This window comes from Tuber melanosporum, assembly GCF_000151645.1.
Source record: "Tuber melanosporum whole genome shotgun sequence assembly, scaffold_41, strain Mel28".
NCBI classification, from domain to species: domain Eukaryota; kingdom Fungi; phylum Ascomycota; class Pezizomycetes; order Pezizales; family Tuberaceae; genus Tuber; species Tuber melanosporum.
Window position 1 is genome coordinate 639,431 of NW_003299086.1, and position 19,063 is coordinate 658,493.

The window sequence follows — 19,063 nt, forward strand, 5'->3', positions numbered from 1 at the left end:
TAACTTTCATTTCATAGTGAATTGGCAGATATATGAAGAATCAATTCTTTACAATATATTGACCTGTCCTAATATTAACACCCTTTTTTCAATTTTTCAAATATTGATTTTCTCATATTCCAAATACAGTAACTCGGCCTTGGTGTCTCCCTTTGTTGCCACCCTCGCTTAAGTTTTTTTATTTGCACTCGAGGTATACGGTACTTGACCCGCCGTAAGTGAATGGGTAAAACTAAAAATCATTATACAGAAAGTGGAATAAATATCTAAGTAAGATCCTAGTACTGTACAGTATATTAGTCTGGGCAGTCAGAATAGGAAAAGAGGTTGTGCCAAGTTTTAATGGAGCCTCTTGGGAAGATGCACGGAGCACTACCGAGTTGACGACGGGTGTGCTGTGGCCGGGATCCCAGGCTGGAGATCCAGTCGTGTCAGATGTATCATAGATTGATTGATAGCACTGTGGGTATCCTGGTATACCACGCCCAGAACCGCTCGGCCAGTCACGAGTAAATAATATACACACGGATCTCGGAAACAGATGTCTTTTTTCTCCGGCTGGGAGTGTGAGAGGGATTGGTGAGGCATTTGAGGTAGCGGTGGAATAACACCATCTCTTCCCCAAACGAAGGTTCCGTCGGTACTATGTTTTTGTTATTATAGGGGGGATCCCGTGTCAATCACCAAACTCTAATATTGAGATCACCGAGAGCCATAATGAGTAAAGTCATCGTCAAGAAGGAATCGCCCGTGGGTACAATTCCTCGATAATAGTAGTTTAGGGAAGGTATGTTTCCGAATGAAGCAAGGTACCATCACGAGAAGCAACACGAAGTAATGTTGAGATCTCGATGCTGTATTAACATATCTTGCCACACCTTCACTAAGCCGCCCCCAAAACACACAACCCACGAACTCCAAAAGCATTTCCCCGAACCCAAGGAGAGATATTGTGGAAAGGAAATATTAATATTTATTTTATTAAAACTTTTGCGCACACTATCCCACACACTGTCTCTGTGGGGGCCTAACCTTACTCAGAAGACCTATCTCGGATAATATACCGAAACACGGACGTATCACCTCTCCCACCTCTCAACGAATGCTTTTTTCTCCCCTCGCCCACTTAAATCACCACCGCCTTTCTTCAACTCCTCCAAGCCCCCAGCAATCCCTTCCATCCTCTCAGCCACAGCGCCGACTTTACTCTCAACCTCCTCTAAGCCCTTAACTAACTCCTCGCTAATCAAACCAGCGCCCGGAAAGTCATTACCAGACCTTAATGCTGCCTCTAGCAGTCGGCTTACATTCCACATTTCTGTAAGCTCGGACTCTCCTGTTGCAAGTTCCTTCTCCTGTGCCTTGAGCTTGGAATTTTGTTGAACGATATGTTCTCTGATCTGTGATTCCTTGACCACTGGGACAGGAGGCGTTGGTGGCGCAGATTTAATCGGGGATATGAAGAGAGGAGTGATAGTTGGCGGAACAGAAATGCCCAATAGTGCCAGCATACGCAGTTCAGGGTACTCGTCCTCGTCGGGTGGAAAATCCGTGCTTCTACCACGCCTGTGCCGTGGAGGAGTGAAAGCCGGAACCGTGCGGAAGGGAAGCTTTTTGCCCGGGCTCGAGCTAGGGCTCTTGGGAGCTGGTGGGGGCGTACTTGGAGTTGTGACCTTGGGAGGCATTGTAAGCGGAGAAACAGATTCCTCTGCAATTGTTGCTAACACCGTAGAAATTGCTTTTTGCTTGGAAAGCTCTATTTTCAAACTCTGGGCGGTCGCCCTGTGGCGTTTTTGGAGATGGTGGAGGACATCACAAATCTATAATTATATCAGCAACGCTCTATAGAGCTTCATAGAGAGAACTCACATATTTTCCACCTAATCGTAGGCCCTCGCTGGCTTTCATCCGACCTTTGTGTACTTCATCCAGTACCGGTTGAAGGAACTCCTGCTCGGCGGCCATTTCTGCTACTGACGGGATTTCGGCGTATAGACTTTCAAGGTCTTTTTGGAGCTCTTCTACTTCAGGGTCACCATTCTCCGAGTTATGCGAGCCAGCTACTTCAAAGAAGATTCGATCAAGACGGGTTTTCAGTGCTGTGGCCGAAAGGGTGGATAGCCTGTGAGATGCATTAGTACCCTCCTCAAGAGGTAAAATTCAGAAGGGCTCTTGCTTTTTTACAAGCGCAGTTACTCTCTCAACAACCTCCTTCCCGTCATCACCATCGTCACCAACAATCACGCCGCCTGCAAGTCTTTCCAACCGTGCAAGTACCCTGTCATCACTCTCCAACATCTTATTCACACCTTCAACATCAATGGCAGACTCCTTCATATATTGCTTTAGGTCGATTATCTCTTCTTTTAGGATACTTAATAAATCATCAATCTATCACTGTTAGAATAGATTTCGCCATGCATGTGCCGAACTGAGCAGAAACTTACAGCCGCCTGATGGTCCTCCTTCTGAGATAGCCACTTCCTTCTCCTCCGCTCATCTAGCTTTCGCTTACGCTCCTTATCAGCTTTCGTCTTATCTTTCATAGATTTCAAGGCTGCTTTCTGTCTCCTTAGTTGGACTGTATGTTGCCTCAGTAGCTCAGTACTCTTTCGTAGCCCTTCAATCTCAAGCTCCAAGTCCTCCTCTGACCGCGGTTTGACAAACCCGAGCCCAGGGTGTGCTTTCTGCAGCTTTGATAGTGCGCCCGTCTTCTTGAGATGATTATATCTATAAATAAATGTTAATCATTGAATGACACCCCACGCTAACAATTGGGGGACCCACATCTCAAGCTCTTCTATGGAGACCAGAGTCTCCTCCGTAATGAACCGCTCAACCCATTGTGTCACCGGGGCAGCAGTTTTGGCGTTGCTGAATACCCAAAGGACATCCTCTTCCCCGAGTGGGATTTCGTGAGCTGATAACGCTTGCAGGAGCTTCTGCGAGGCTCCTGTTGAATCCATTGTAGGGGACAAAGTGCTTTGGATGGTGTAAACAAATGTCGTGGAGTCAAGCTATTGCCAAGACTTGGCGTACAGGGGCTCAGTCCGGGGTTAGGGCTGCTGGCCTGTTGGCCTGCCGCCTACCCCAGCCTGAGACCCTTAGTTGTTGCAACCATGAACCCCAGGCCAACGACATCTGAGGATTGAAAGTTGAAAGTAAAGATATGGTGAATTCTACAGTTGAATGACCTGGAGCTCCGGACGGTGGGATATCTGCTATTTTTCTATTTCACTTGTAGGTGCCCTCCTCTTATCCACCTGTATTTTCTGACATTCTCATTCCATTTCACAAATCAAATGTTACGTCCCGTGGTTGCTAAGTAGACCATCCGATCTTCATGCAGGCGTCTGGTGGGTCTGACTGGGTTGCCTAACCCTTCCATCTGGCGGCTTCCCGGGCGCCCATGGTCCTTGGCGATCGGAAATAATTTAAGCCGGACTAACTCAGGCACACCAGAATCACGGCCTGACCGGACTGGCCTCTTGGGAACACTGCCCAGCATCACAATCTCAGGAAGTCCTTGCTGTTAGCGGTGTATTTGCACAAAGGTCTTTATCCTTTGCTGCTAGAAGTCGAATTTTGGCGCTCGTTATGCTATCTTTTCGTATTCTTGGTTTCGCTTCCACATTTTACCATTTCTTCGCCCACCGCCCCTCCGCCCAGCCTTTACTCTTTCGGACGGTGGCACGAACCTAGCTGCAGTCCACTGCACAACTTCAGATATCCCCGTGTCCTCATCGGCTATCCAGCTGTAGACAAAAGTGGGGGTATCTCTCAGAATTTTTAGGCGGGGCAATTACTGACTACTTTAATGCAGTACTGGGAAATGTTTGTGGATTGAGATGGTGGTAGTGGGTGCTTAGGCCCGTACTGGTATGGAGAAGGACTTAGGTTCATCGTTCAAATACCATGCCATTATTTTTACCATTATTCCATCATCGCCTGTGCTACCCGGCATAAGGGAGACAACTATGATAGGACCACCCTAAAGAGCAAAACAGCCCATGAATTTGTTGTTGCGACACCACCCTGTCCATCATATTAACATACATAGGACTATACCATAAAACCCACCCCGACAAGAAAACAGTCTCACCGGGCAGTGGCCACACCACACAGGCTTGATATTTTTCCAAGAGAATAATATTTTTTAATGGCAAGATGGCCGAGTTGGTTATGGCGCCAGGTTAGGGTTATCTTAACATGCACCCTGGTTCGGGAAACTGAGCGTGGGTTCAAGTACCACTCTTGTCACATCTTTTTTCTTCTCCTCATTGGTTATCATAGATGGGTTGAGATTACCATATTATGTGAAAACAATATCCCCCAAGTGTTCTTGTAGAGGTGTAACAACCCAATCACTAGAGGCTGTTATACTTGCGCAAATCTCGAGCCCGTTGGTTTGGGGTTTGGCTCAATCTTGTTTCCACCAAGAGCACGGTGAGGTTTAGTCTTTTGGAACCTAGCGAGGAAGAATTAACACGTAATAACTTATATGACAAGCTTGTATTAATATATCTCACGGAATTCAAGGTTATTGTACTGAAGATATCATAGCACTTTCTTCGTTTAGTGTGACAGCATGCAGACACAACCCACTACCCAAAGTGAAAGAGGACTACCACCTAAGCACTTCACCACAGGGAAAATACCAGGACCAATTTTCACCTAATATCAAATTAAATCCATACCGTTTAGCCCTCTCAAAGTCTAAGTTTTAATAGTCCCAGCGCAGTCTAGTCACCTCTTCACCTCTTCTCTTCATAACCAATCACTCGCCCTAAGTAGAAAGGTATCTGTTGTGAGAATATTGGATAGAACGATGATACGAGATGTGAAGAAATGATCAATTGCTTGAGAAACTTGAATGCTTAACACTTTCAAAGGGAAGAGCTGAAGACCCTGACTATCTACTGTTTTGGAGCAAGACAAATAGCTTGAGCGAACAATAACAATAAGAAGAAAAGAGGTGTGTGAGAAAGGCAAGGAGGTATCTTCAATAGTCTAGGATGTCTAGATGCGCCATCAGGTTTAATGCAAGGAGAAAGTATTAGTAGTAGGAATAACACTGCAGTAGTGCGAGAAGTATGTTTCAACAGTGTCCTACTAGCCCACTTAACTTGTGCTTGACTCTCAACTTTTTCAACTCTTTTCAAAGTCTGCACCTCCGGTCTGACTCTTGGGGGCTAATAGAGCCTATTGCAGCCCAGTTAAAATTGAAGCATGAATTCATTAGGAATGGGTTTGTGTTTTAATTTTGAGGAAGATATTGTTGCTTAAGATCCTGGCTGGGGCGGATGGGGAGAAGGTGTAGGTTATTTATTTCTTGTCTTTTTTGCTATAAATTGGGATGTTCCATCCTACTGATAGTCGGGTGCTGTGTGCAAGAGATTTGATTAAGAAAATTACGGCATCTGGTGTGTATCTTTAGAATTCGGCACGAGGATCCATGTGGGGAGTCGGGAGTTGATAGGGAACTCCTCGCCTCGTTGGTGAGTTGGACTCGTAGTCCCCGAGGATTGCAAAATCAGCCTTGAGGCTGGTTTCAATTCAAACCAAGGCTCTGGTATATCGGTCATTTTTTAATTTCTGAAAAAATGAGGTATGATGATTCGGGAAACTCTGCCGATTTCATAACATGTCCTCAGAGATAAATACCTCTTCCACATTCACCTCCCTATATTCATTATCAGCTTGGCGAGAGAGATACCTGAACTCACAACTGGAAATAACACGAAAAAAGTGTTTGTAGAGAAATACCCGGCCTCGACAGCATTATTTGGGGCTCGTGACATGTCGTATCTTATTCTCCGGCGTGATCATTTATCTTATTAGGCGAAGCCAATCGACGCAGGATCCGTCTCTTACACATCCACTAGGACTTGCAATGTCAGTATCAAGTGGAAAAAAAAAGAAAGATGGAAGCCACACCCGGTCAATTTACTCTATTGACGACTTATTAATTCCTCTAAAACAGCCCCCTTCCCCTACGGGTGTATTTGTACTAACCCAATTTTATTAGAACGGGTGCACCTCTTGCCGGTAAAAAAAAATTATTTTCGTGTAAGGACAATTAATGAGTGGTAGATATAACATCTATGCATAATTGTTTTTACAAAATGACTAATTGATTGTCCACCGGGCTGTGGAAACATAAAAAACTGGAAAGGCGATCTCTTCATTTTGCCCTATTCTTTCTACGAGTAGTGCGCCAACGATGAAGCATGGCCGAAATGGCATGAAACGAATACGGGCAGAGTGAAAACAGAGTCAACAAATAACCCTAACAATGGAAAACACCGGAAACAGCAAAATCGCCACGTCGAGCCAACACCTACAGGAACAAACGCCAACCCTCGAGGTCTCGGGTCTTGCTAGTTTTAGTATTGAGGCTTGAATGGAGGAGCATTCAACATGGTGATCCTCTGGCGAGATCAGCTAACGGCGCTCACCCTGATTAGATAAGATCGTGGCAACCAGATGCAGATTAGATCAAGACTGCTGTCGCCGCATCAGATAACTTTGTCTCGTAAGTGCGCCAAGACACTATTTACGGAGTATGTAGCCGCGTTTGCATTTGCAACCAACTTTTGGGGGTTACACGATGTGGCCATCGGAGCTGATTTTGACCTTTTCAACTCTTTAGCCTTCCTTCACTTCACCCCCAACATAACAAAATCTCTTTGCCTTGAAGCTTCTTTTCGCACACCCACTCCGGTATCTTGAAAACCCCTTTCCCTCTTTCCTCCCTTTTTATACTCCTCAATAGATGGCCAGTAGTTCTACCCGGCAAGCACCGGGATTCTATCCGACACCGTCGAAAAGCACGGTCGCACCGCCGGCGGTGGACACAGATACACTGGAGCTCAAGGATATGATTGCAAGCTCTCCGCCGCCTGAGTTGGAGCTTAAGGATGATATTATCAAGCTGAGTGTCAACGGTGACGAGGTCGCTGTTCGTGCATTACTCGATAGTGGGAAGGTTACTGCGGACTGGTTGGGCGAGGATGGGGTCGGGCCGTTACATGTACCTTAGCCCCTCATTTTTCCCACCCTTTTTAGCTTATCTGATCTTCCCAAGCTTGCGCCCTTCATCTAAGAGGCTAACTGAGGTAGTGGGCAGCGATCAACAATCGGTACGCAATTTGCAAGCTCCTGGTAGAGCGAGGAGCAGCTGTGAATGCCGCTGGAGGCGAATCTAATGCTACCCCTATAATGTGGGCTGCGCAGCGTGGACACTACTACCTCGTTAACCTTCTGCTGAAGCACGGCGCCGACCCTTGTATGAAAGACATTCATGGATACAATGCACTTCACTTAACTACGTTTGAGGGGAACATGTTCCTGTTGGTGTTGTTATTGCATAATGGGATTCCTGTGGACATTCCAGATTCGAACCAACACACTTCGTTAATGTGGGCAGCTTACAAAGGATATTCAAGTGCTGTGGATCTCTTTCTACGCTGGGGGGCAGATGTTCGTGCTGTTGATGATATGGGTTTTACTGCATTGCACTGGGCATTGGTACGGGGAAACTTTGGTTGTGTACAGAAGCTCGTTGAGTACGGAGCCGACAGATTCGCAAAAACCAATGAGGGGAAAAGTCCGGCGACAGTGGCGGAAGAACTGAAGACACAGAGAGTTTGGTGGGATGCTTTAGAGGATTGCGGCTATGGCAAGGATGGGAACCCGTTACATCCTAATGGGACAATCTTGGGGGTACGAGTAGCGGACAAAACCACTGTGCTCAACAGATTCTTTCTTTGTTGGCCGACCCTAATCATATGGGCCATGATAATGTGTTTAACTTATCTCTCTTGGATTCCGGGTATCCTTTCGGCGGTCATTTCCGGATTAGGCTTACACTGGATTGCTATCAGAGCGGGCAATTATGCGGAGGGTGATCAGAAAGTAATAAACAATACACCATATCTAGCAGGAATATTTGTGGGGACCATATTCTGGACTGCGGAACGATGGTTGTTTCACATTCTGCCGAGTAAGTCTCCCCCTCACCCCAATTGTACCCAACCCTAGCCCAACAGCCAATAGTGGGTAGAGTACTCACAATTTGTTCAAAGACACCTTTAGTTCGGCTCCTTTCAGCAATATGTTTTTCGCAGTAACATTCTCGTCTTGCATCTACTTTTACACTATATGCATGATTTACCACCCAGGCTATATACCCAAGCTTTCCAGTGTAACAGAGCAGAAAGCGGTTATAGAAGAGCTCCTGGCTTTGTGGAAATTTGATGACTACAATTTCTGTGTTGAATGCATGGTTCGTATGCCACTACGGAGCAAGCACTGCCGCAAATGCCGCAGGTGTGTTGCCAAGCATGATCAGTAAGTCCCTTATTTTTTTCCCGCATGTTTTTTGATAGCGCGTTCCTAACACCAACCTAGTCATTGCCCTTGGGTCTTCAACTGTATCGGCGTCAGAAATCTTAGGCAGTTCTTCCTTTACGTGCTTAGTCTTGAGATAGGCATCTTTATGCTCGTCCGTCTGGCTATCATTCACTACACAGTTCTTGGCCTCATCCCGAAAGCGGAATGCAGCATCCTAGCAGAGCCATTCTGCTCAGCCGTGCTCCAGGACCCTTTCACGGCTTACATATTTGTTTGGGGCGTGCTCCAAGCCTCATGGGTGACCATGCTCCTTTTAGTGCAACTAGTCCAGATAGCCCGTGCGCAGACAACCTGGGAATCCATGACCTCCGGCCGCCACCACCGCGGCCACGGCAAAAAAATCACCTCAGCCGTAGCATCCACCATCGCTACCAGCGGAGCTAGAATGGAAGGCGTCCAATTACTCCCCACGTCCCGGCGTCCCGAGCCGTCCGCAGAAGCCAGCGGAGGACACCACCATCCAAATTATCACCACCACCACCGCCGCGGCGCTAATGGCACCTGTTTCTCACGGGCGAAGAAACTCCTCGGTGTAGACGTCCTCGTCCATACCGCCCAGGACGCCAGTAACCCTGCCCGCCGCCGTCGCGGTAACCCATTCTCCCGAGGAATTCTCACAAATTGCAAAGACTTCTGGTGTGATCCCGCACCCGTATTCAAAGATAACGTTATCAATGATGGGGAAGCACTCCTCGGCGGTGCCCCGGTGGACTACTATAGGATGTATGAGACTCCCCCCCGTGTGCGTGCTTGTAGAGGTGACGCTACGAGATATCAGCGGATCGCGGAAGAAGAGGAGAATGTTTAGACCTCGGGTCGTTTCGTGTTTTCTTTTGCTTCAGCTACGATTTTCTCTTTTCTCTTTTCTCTTTCCTGTTCACGCTGGCTGGCTGCTTGGGTTGGGTTCATCGGTGCGGTAAAAAGTAATATGAGGGTTTATGATATCCGATATATGTACTGTTTAGCTACGGGCCGTATAAATAATATTTACTTGTACTGTAAACTGTCTTGTTCTTATAGCTCCCGAGGAAACTCTCCCGGAATGCCGCTCTATGGATGCCTGCGGACTCAAGAGTTTCCTATTCTTCCCTTCTTGTACGAGGCCGACCTTTGGCAAAGGTAGAGTCTGTTCCCATGCGCTGGATAGCAAAGCTCGCTTTTGCTTGGGAGGCAAAGATTCTTGAGCTTACAACAGAATTTTACGACTATCATACTACACAGTAAACGTCATGGCCCCAGAATTTTAAAACGGTTCTCCATGTAACCCCCCTCTCTGGAGCGGTAGAGGCTAGGTACAGTACTAGATCATACTTTATCACAGTGCTTTTATTCGTGGACAGGACATAAGGAGCTGTGTTTGTACGCTACCTATGGGGTATGGGAGGCCAAGCGTTTCCCCTCCCCTAAGCTTTTTAATTTTTTCTTCAGCCCTTTCACTCTTCTATTTTCACTAACTGATATCTGGCTATGCTTCCTTCTTTCGGAATCCATTGAAGCGCATAAAGTTCGTCATACACAATCACTCGTGTCTGGCAGTACGAGTAGTGCTCAAACAGTAATTTTACAAAGAGTCATCATACAATACGATAATACAGTCTGGCGCCAGAAGTGGTATGGGGGGAGGTGTAACTTTGATCTCTTCAATCGGTAGAGGATACAAGTAGTAAATTAGGGCATTTTATTGTTCAGAGTCACAATAAATTCAATATTTGCACCCCCCCATGGCTTCCGGCACTACATCATACGATAACTCACTGTCGAACACACTGATGACTGTGTCGTAGATTACGACCAAAGAATGCCGTCTCCACGTATTTAGGCCCGTTGGTTTCTCACGGCTCTTATCGAGAATGTCGCCCCTATCCCGCCCCGCCTCACGCGAGAGGTCTCCTACAATGAGACAAGTGCAATCAGTTCATCAACTCTTCGATATTTTTAATCTATTTCTTTAAGCTCGCGGAAGTCGTATTCGGGTAGAAGTGAAAAAAATAAAGGGTTTTGTAGAATCAAGAACGAAAATGCGGGATAATGGGAGAGTCTGTGGCATCTTTGGATATAATGAAGTCAAAGGGGTAAGCGGACGAACTCTCGTATAATCTTCTACCTGCGTCAGATCTGGAACCTCGTTTTTCTCCGAGGCCAGAAAGCCCTAAGAGGATTAATGCTTTCCTCGCACAGTAAAGCCTGAGCATTATAAGTGTGTTTGATCTCATAAATTGGTAATCGCGTTTCTGGGAGCCTGTCGAAATAAACCTATATTGTGTCCATTCCACAATTCCCGCTGATGATCTGATGGTGGATTATGAGATTTTTACGACAGCTGGAGCTGCGGATGTTTATTATAGCTTAGTAATCTTGCTGATGTGCTCGGCGCGGGCTTATTACAAGTTAACTTAAAAGGAAATTACCTATGTGAGCTACGTGGGGGTAGTAACCGATTGTATTGGGAATAGATGATTATTATATTATACTAAGAATGAGATATAGATTCAAATCTACAAAAGTTGCAAGCTGTTAAAAAAGATCAAGATAGTCATACCGGTATATTGAATTGAGTAACTGACCGCTATGGGGTAGAAGGATACCCGAGTAGCATATTACTGTACTTGTATAGTGCAGTACAGTACAATCGTGTCCGTTTAATAATTATACCTGTAATGGTCGAGACAGACAAGAGGTGGTCAAGGGGTATCGGTGAGAGCCAGGATGCCGGAACACGGAGACAGGGTATTAAGAGAAACAAAGGGAGACTGAGAAGCAAACAGGAGTTGCAAGTCGAACTAGGACACGGAGAACAGACACGGATGATACCGAGGACGCAATGTTGAAACCAAAAGGAAACAGTGACTGCCAGTGCCTAATGACGTAACGTAGTGGAGGGAGAGAAAATATCTTTGAATGGTGGAAATACAAAGATACAAACTAGAGAGAGAAGAAAGAGAGGAAAGGAAAATACATGAGCAGGTATAAATAGAAAACAACTACACAACCCCACTTTCAGGGTATGTACCACATCAGGCACTAACGTAACCCTTAAAATTATACAAACAAGAAGATAATCTAACTCAGTTAACTTATACTGTTATCCCATAACCGTAACAATACCCCTCCATCGCAACCGATCTAGCACACACCCTCTCATACTATTAAAGCATATAACGGACTAAGTTTTGATATTGTTCAAAAGATAGTAGGCTTGCTGTGGCTTATGATGAATTGTACGGTGCTCGGGTGTATAACAATCGGAAAAGTGTTTGTCGGAATTTGTTGTGACAAGGAGAGGATGATGACTGAAGATTGGAGGCTAGAAATTTGGCAGAGAGAGAAACAACTGGAGGGGGGGGGGTTCGACCATGATATTGGTATTAACAACCTAATAATCATAAGCGGGAGGTTAAAACATGGGTCTCAAATACCTACCCGAGTAGAAACTTGAATAATTGAACAGTGTACTAGTACAATGTCGTTAGGCTTTCCTCTCTCAGTAAGGCCGAGAAAGGGAAGAAGTTCTGTCTCGGAAGGGGGATAGGGGTGTGTTTTTTGTCCCCTCTCCCGAGAATTTTGGATCTCATGCATGCGCTTCAATTATTCAAGTTCTTACGACAGTCCGGCCCTGGGGATTTACTACTCGTACACTTTTAATGATACTTCTAACCCTTTCAGTGATAGAATGATATGGGTGAAACTTCAAGGTAACTAACTAAAGTTACTCGCAGTCCTGGTTTTTCTAGTCGTTGTCGCCCGGTCCCTCTGTTTTGCCACGGCTGATAGACCGCAGGTGCTCGAGCACGGTACCCGTATATGGATGAGGCTCAAAAATTCAAACACCAGCCTCAACGCCAAGCCAAACTCTTATCTAATCACCCGCAAAAAGCAAACCTAAGTCACGTTGTCGATCCGCACACCTGAACACAGTTTAAATTTACAGCTAGAACTAGCTACAATAGCTGTCGAAACTCTGCGCCTTTCCCTAGCTCCCTGCAGCAACCAATCTCCATAAATCAATGTTCCTTTATTCAATCCCGAACCCTCTCTCCCCCCTCTATCAGAGCGGCTTCTTGCAGAGTGTAGAGTGGACGCTCTCTGAATGCCCACCACTGTGGTCCAAAATCGCCGTTATTACCGGAGGACAGAGCGGGATTGGGGCTGAGATCGTCAAGCAGCTACTCCTACATGATATCGGACATGTCGTCGTTCTCGCACGGAGTCGGGAGAAGTTTGAGATTGCGAGAGAGGAGTGGGGGAAGATTACATGCCATGAGGAGGTGGCTGAAAGGGTCGAGTTTGTGGAGTGCGATCTTACGGATTTAAGGGTTGTGGATAGGGTTGGGAAGGAGCTGCTTAGGCGATTGGGGAGGTTGGATATGCTGTTTTTGAACGCTGGTTTGTATTTCCTTTTCTTCTAGTTGATGGAAACGGAAGGGACTGGTGGTGCTAATCGACCCACGGGATATAGGCATTCCGAACATACCAAACTACGAACTCTCCCCACAGGGTGTAGAAACCATATTCGCAGCAAATCACCTGGGGCACTTCCACCTGGTAAACACCCTCCTCCCGCTAATACTCTCAACCCCCAAAACCCACTCTGTCTCATCAACCCGAATAATCGTCTCTTCGTCATCTCTCCACCACCTCTGCGGATCCATTGACGTCCAATCCCTCACCTCCCCTACCCCCCCTTCCTCCAAATTAGGTACTGCCTACGCCTCGCTCTACCGCTACGCCCGCTCGAAGCTAGCGAATATACTCTTCGCCAAAGCCCTCTCCCGAAGATTGGAGAACGAGAAGGTCTTTGTCAACGCCTACTTCCCCGGGAACATACCTACCTCTTCCATGGACACTTGGAAGGAGCATTTCGGGAATGCCTTCGGAAGCGTGTTTTCCGAGTTTTTCAGGTGGATAGGGCAGACTTTGGAGGATGGTGCGACGACAGGTGTGTTCTTAGCGGCCGCGAAGGAGGTCGAGACTGGTGGCTGTAGGGGCGAGTACTGGGTTCCGATTGCGCGGAAGGAGAGTTGTAGCACGGCCGCTGGTGATGAGAGGCTGGCGGAGAGGCTATGGGTTTGGAGTGAGGGTTTTGTGAAGGGGGCTCTGCAGAGTGGGCGTGAAGTAGCTGTTGGTGCTTCTGTTGATGCTGATGTCGATGTCGATGCTGATACCTGAGGGGGAGTAATTGCGGCAATTCCCTTATTCACCTTTTTCACGTTTCCGGGTAACCTATCTTTTTTGTTTCGCTTGTTGGACGGGGCCCATCATTTCACAGCCCTTGCTTCGGACCACAAAATATCTACATTTGGTTAGGGTTCTTAAGGATAACATGGCCAGAAAAAAAAGGTAGAAACTAAAAACACCCTCCCAAATTATGTAATTCATGACAAATTAATTTAGTAGAGTCCTATTAACTATCAGCTGTATTCCAAATTACCGTGCAAAGCCTCATCATCTCACTGTCCTTGCTACAAGTTAGATATGATATCTTTGGTATGTTAAGGTTCCCAATTACTACTGTACCCTTCAATCATATCAATAAATCAAGGGCGGTATAAATATGAGTGACGGGACGGTAGAGGAGGGCCCCCTAAACAGTTTGTCCGTGATACATAAGGTTTAAGTTTATCAAAATTGACTTTTAAAAATTGGTAACTGTTAGTACATTTTTCTCCACTTCCACAACTCCAAACTTATACATTTCACCAGATGTGTCTGAGAATGCGGTATGCATCGTGGCACACTCAACCGGAGTTTCCGTGAAACATTAGCCGTGTACTCGAGTACAGTGGAACCTCCGATACTTCCCGCCTCCCAAACTTCCAACCCTCTATTACTTCCAGGCCCCGGGGATTTACACTACTCGAGCTATGAGGATTCCCTCCAACAATTCCATGTTTCTTATAGTTACCAATTCCAGTTCATTCCCATACTCTTAATTCCGGAAAACCCCTGTCAGAGAAAAAAATTTGTAAAAGATTGGCGTGAAAAAAAGGGGGGGGGGAAGGTTGAGCGGGAAGAGAATAAACAAACAAACAAATGAGAAGAAATAGAAGGGAAGACTGTGACAGTATTTAAAAAAAATATAAACTAATAATAAATGCCATTGCCAGCTGTAGCACCTCTCAAAGTCTCAGCAGCAAAGATTCCGAGTCCATGACAGTGCCATCAAGACGAGTAACAAGTGTTCAACAACGGGTAAATCGGGAACGCGGCCTCCGAACCAAGCGTCAAAATCTCACGAACCTGGCTAAATTTCAACTCTATAAAGAGAAATTTCCATCGGACGGCGGCAAAAGACCATCGAATGCATCACTTGCAGCATCCTATCATATTGACAGCAAAACGGTTACAAACATTCTCTCAAAAGGCTATGACCATTGGGCATGAATGACTGAAAACGAACTTGGTCATAAAAGAATCTCCCACGTTAAGCTCCTACAAGTGGAAGAGATGCTAAAGCTTTGGGTTCAGCAAAGTGAGGGGAAAGGTATATTATACTTGTCCTTATTTCCGAGTTACTATTCATTAATACTAAATTTAATACTCTGTGGAAGCTCTCAGGACTATAATAATAATAACTAACTAATGATATTATATAATAAGTATCATAGTTACTAAGAATATCATCAAAGTAAAAGCAAAAAGGTTTGCGAGTTAGAAGATATACCAGAATTTGACTGTCCAAAATGGAGCCATGGCTGGCTAGCAAAGTTCAAGCTCTGTACTGGCTTAAAGAGAAGAATATTTTATGGAGAAGGAAACTGTAACATGTTCACAAGGTACTAATCATGTTATCGTGGTAAGGTACAATAGTTAACAGGTGGTCTACTCTACCAGAAAGGAGATGAGAGCTGCGAATTAAAGGAGGCTTCAAAGGTGTACTGAAAAAACTAAAGAATAACCATTCAACCAAGTATATTGAAATACTGTCCGTCAAAGTCTGCCTTTTCTATCGTGGAATTAAGCAGTCTTTAAATACACAAATCTGGTCTTGTCTAGCATGAACAAAACTAATCAAAGGTATCAAGTGATACACTTTAGTAAAACCACTTCAGTATCAAAACGATACCTAAACAAAATAGAAAACAAAACCAAGTATCACACAATACTTAAAACAAACCAGGTATCAAAGCGATACTTAAAACAAAACATAAAATAAAACTAAGTATCAAACTATACTTAAAATAAACTAAGTATCAAAGCAATACTTAAAACAAAACATAAAATAAAATCTCCAACCAAGTACCAGTACAGGTTATAGTGAAAAAATAAGCCTGTTTCATTGAAATTATACTGATTATCTTTTGTATACTTATTACAGGCTGTGTTAATTTCATCGATCCAATCAATGTAATCACCAAGATTAACTGAGTTGCTGTAACCGGTATGGATACTCGGTTAATGGTTTTGTTTTACATTTTGTTTTAAGTATTACTTTGATACTTGATTTGGTTTAAGTATTGTTTGATATGTGGTTTTGTTTTATATTTTGTTTTAACTATCGTTTTGATACTTAAGTGGTTTTACCAAAGTGTATCACTTGATACCTTTGATTAGTTTCATTCATGCTAGAGATGACCCGATTTGTGTATTTAGAGACTGCCTTATTCTACAATAGAAAAGGTACACTTCAACAGACAGTATTTCAGTATACTTGGTTGAATGGTTACTCTTTAGTTTTCCCAGTACACATTCAAAGCCTCCTTTAGTTCTCAGCTCTCACTTCCTTTCTGGTAGAGCAGGCTACCTGCTAACTATTGTACTTTAACCCGAAATGTGATTAGCACATTGTGAACATGTTATAATTGCATACCTCACTCAATTGGTCTTACTACATAGCAGAGTCATGGCTCCAAGGCTGATAAAACCCAACTTACTGTCACGAACGTGGCTTAGCGAGGAAAGGGTTTTTCACGTGACACATGGTTATGAGTCACAGGTATGTTATTGTTTCACGCATATGACCTATTTGGGTTATATGATTAGTTATGTGTGGGATTTGTGATGCTTTTACACATGGCTCAAGTATGAGTCATGGGACATGCGCCTGACGAGTATGCCTTACGAGTGTGCTGTATGGGCAAGCCTTGTGCATATGATTTATGTTTCGCACATGACCTCATGATGATTTCATGGATTTTGTGCATATGACTCAGTGGAGTCATATGACTTGTTTATTGCGTTATGATTGGTTTATGAGTTTCGCACATGACCTCGCTATGAGGTCAGGGGTTTTGAGCATGTGATCACTTTGGTCATATGATTAGTTTGTTATGATTTAGTTTCGCACATGTGACCACTTTAGGTCACATGACTAAAAGCGGAAAGAACACTATATAAGGAGGCCGATGCGGCCGAGGAAAATAGGTTCTTCACACTTTGTTCTAAGTACTTTTCCTACTTATTACTTTAACGAATATAAAACACCCTTACGATCTTTACCTTTATTGCAACGTTATCGTTACGCCAAGGAAGGAGCTTTACGAAGAAGAATTAGAGAAAGCTTACGATAGGCGCTCCTGGTAGAAGACAAGGGTCTTGTACTATCTGCAACATAGGCAGAAGCCTAGAGCTATCGTAAGACAGGAAGAGAAGTATCGTTCCCCGTCGCCAAGCACTAACTATCCAAAGAGGGATCATTACATTACAAAGCGTCACCTAGTGCGACGCCAAACGATACAAGATGGCATCCTTCAACCCAGACCGGGAAGGAGATATTGACATCGACGATCAAAATCTTAATCTAGGAGGATTCAGAGACGCCCTAGATCACATCTCAACAGAACCCTCGAGAGCAGCAAGCCCAGTAACCCCAGAGAAAGGATCACCAGTTGATAGCTCTCCTGCTGGAAAGCCATGACCCGAGAGAATGTCGGGATCCGCAGTACCTGGGCCACCGGCCCCAGGCGCTCTGGCACCAGAAACCAGCATACTTGGAATGACTGAAAATCAGTTTCAGGCATTTCTTGCAGCCACGCGAAATACAGGGCAAGGAAATGTCCAACGACCAAAAGTAAAAAAGCCTGACACATACGAAGGAGCCGAAGATAAGCTACGAATATTCTTAGCGCAATGCGAGGGATATTTTGCAGTTAAGGGATACGGAGATCACCATGATGAAATTAAGATTCCATATGTGGAATCTCTACTCAGAGGACTCGCGGGACAATGGATCATGCCCTTCCAAGATGGATGGAAACAGAGGGAATGGGTCACGTACGAAGAGTTCAAGGCGACACTCTTTGAACAATTTGGAGACCCCAACACCAAAGAAACAGCAAGACGAAAGCTAGAAAAACTCCAACAAGGAAAACAAATATTCTCAGTATACTGGAACGAATGTCGACTGTTGGAATATGAGGCCGAGTTTGATGATGCGACTCTCTACATCATCCTCCTGAGAAACTGCAGTGAGAGACTCCGAGAGGCATGGGGAATCTCTGACCTGCGCTATACGACAGCCGAACGATTTGCAAGATGGGCAATCGACAAAGAAAGTAAATTAAACATGGTCTGGAGCAACTCGGAAAATACTATAGCACATAGGGTGGTCCAATCATCCAGGAATGTGGATGGGACCTTCAGACCGCAAGCACCTCGAGGAGAAAGTCGAACATTACCACCAGGCGAACCGATAGAATTGGAAAAGTCAAGAGCAGGGCCTGCTCTGAATCTGTCTAAGGAAGAATACACCAGAAGGATGAATGGGAAACTATGCCTACGGTGTGGAAAAGCAGGGCATCGGATACGAGAATGCAGAAGCCGACTGGACAACGGATACCAGGGAAACAGAGCTACTGGAAATAATCGTTTCCAAAATCAGAAAAGAAGTAACATCCGCGAAATGATAGCGGAGGATTCACTGGTAGAAAACGAAGAGGGTCTCCAGTAAACGGTGGTCTGGGAGACCCAAGATGTAGACCTGGAAAACCCATCAAATTAGCGAACTACTATACGGTACTACACACGCAAAGAGGAGAAGAAGATGGAGATCATGTGATGATCAAAACGAAGATATACAACAGAGAAAGCGAAGAAACAACAATATATGCAATGCTCGACTTGGGGGCCACTGAAGACTTCATCGACAAAGAAATATGTGACAAATACGGCCTCCACACCAAACAAGCGAAGAAAGCAAGACCGGTCTACTTAGCGGATGGAAAGCCAAGCGCTATGGGTGCTATAACCCATACGGCGATGGTACCTATGGACATTGACAGCCATAGGGAAATGGCAACCTTTCAAGTGGCAGATCTGAAGAACCATGAGATAATCATAGGGATGCCATGGTTACGGAAGGATAATCCGACGATCGATTGGAATGAGAACAAGATGACCTTTACAAGTGAACTATGTGCGACACGATGTCTCAACAGTTCACCTGTGGTCAACTCAATACCGATACGAGAAGTGGAGGAAGAAACTTTGCATGCAAAGTTTGCCGAGATGCGGCAAGACAAGAGGGTCCCGATACAAAGACTGGACCAAGAGGCAAAAGTGCCTACAAAGGATTCCAAAGGGGCAGCAGGACACGACCTATATGCAAACGAAGGAATCAAGATACCGGCCAACGGGCAGGCAATGATAGCGACGGGAATAGCCATTGGACGCCCTGAAGGCACCTATGGACGAATAGCACTCCGCAGTGGTC

General features: G+C 45.1%; 2 protein-coding genes; both read left to right on the forward strand.

Moving 5' to 3' along the window:
- Positions 1 to 931: 931 nt before the first annotated feature.
- On the forward strand, positions 932 to 2,406 carry GSTUM_00008063001 (uncharacterized protein). XM_052355800.1 has 1 exon: positions 932 to 2,406. The coding sequence occupies exon 1, from the start codon at positions 1,459 to 1,461 to the stop codon at positions 1,846 to 1,848; it is 390 nt and encodes a 129-aa protein (XP_052211765.1). The 5' UTR covers positions 932 to 1,458; the 3' UTR covers positions 1,849 to 2,406.
- Positions 2,407 to 12,375: 9,969 nt separating this feature from the next.
- Positions 12,376 to 13,650, forward strand: GSTUM_00008065001 (uncharacterized protein). XM_002839832.2 has 2 exons: positions 12,376 to 12,798; positions 12,872 to 13,650. Exons 1-2 carry the CDS (start codon positions 12,420 to 12,422, stop codon positions 13,579 to 13,581), a joined length of 1,089 nt encoding a protein of 362 aa, XP_002839878.1. The 5' UTR covers positions 12,376 to 12,419; the 3' UTR covers positions 13,582 to 13,650.
- The last annotated feature ends 5,413 nt before the right edge of the window (positions 13,651 to 19,063 follow it).

Coding starts and splice junctions, on each gene's coding strand:
- GSTUM_00008065001 (XM_002839832.2), top strand. CDS start 12,420: ATGTTCCTTTATTCAATCCCGAACCCTCTCTCCCCCCTCTATCAGAGC. Junction 12,799..12,871: donor TATGCTGTTTTTGAACGCTG/GTTTGTATTTCC, acceptor CACGGGATATAG/GCATTCCGAACATACCAAAC.
- GSTUM_00008063001 (XM_052355800.1), top strand. CDS start 1,459: ATGAAGAGAGGAGTGATAGTTGGCGGAACAGAAATGCCCAATAGTGCC.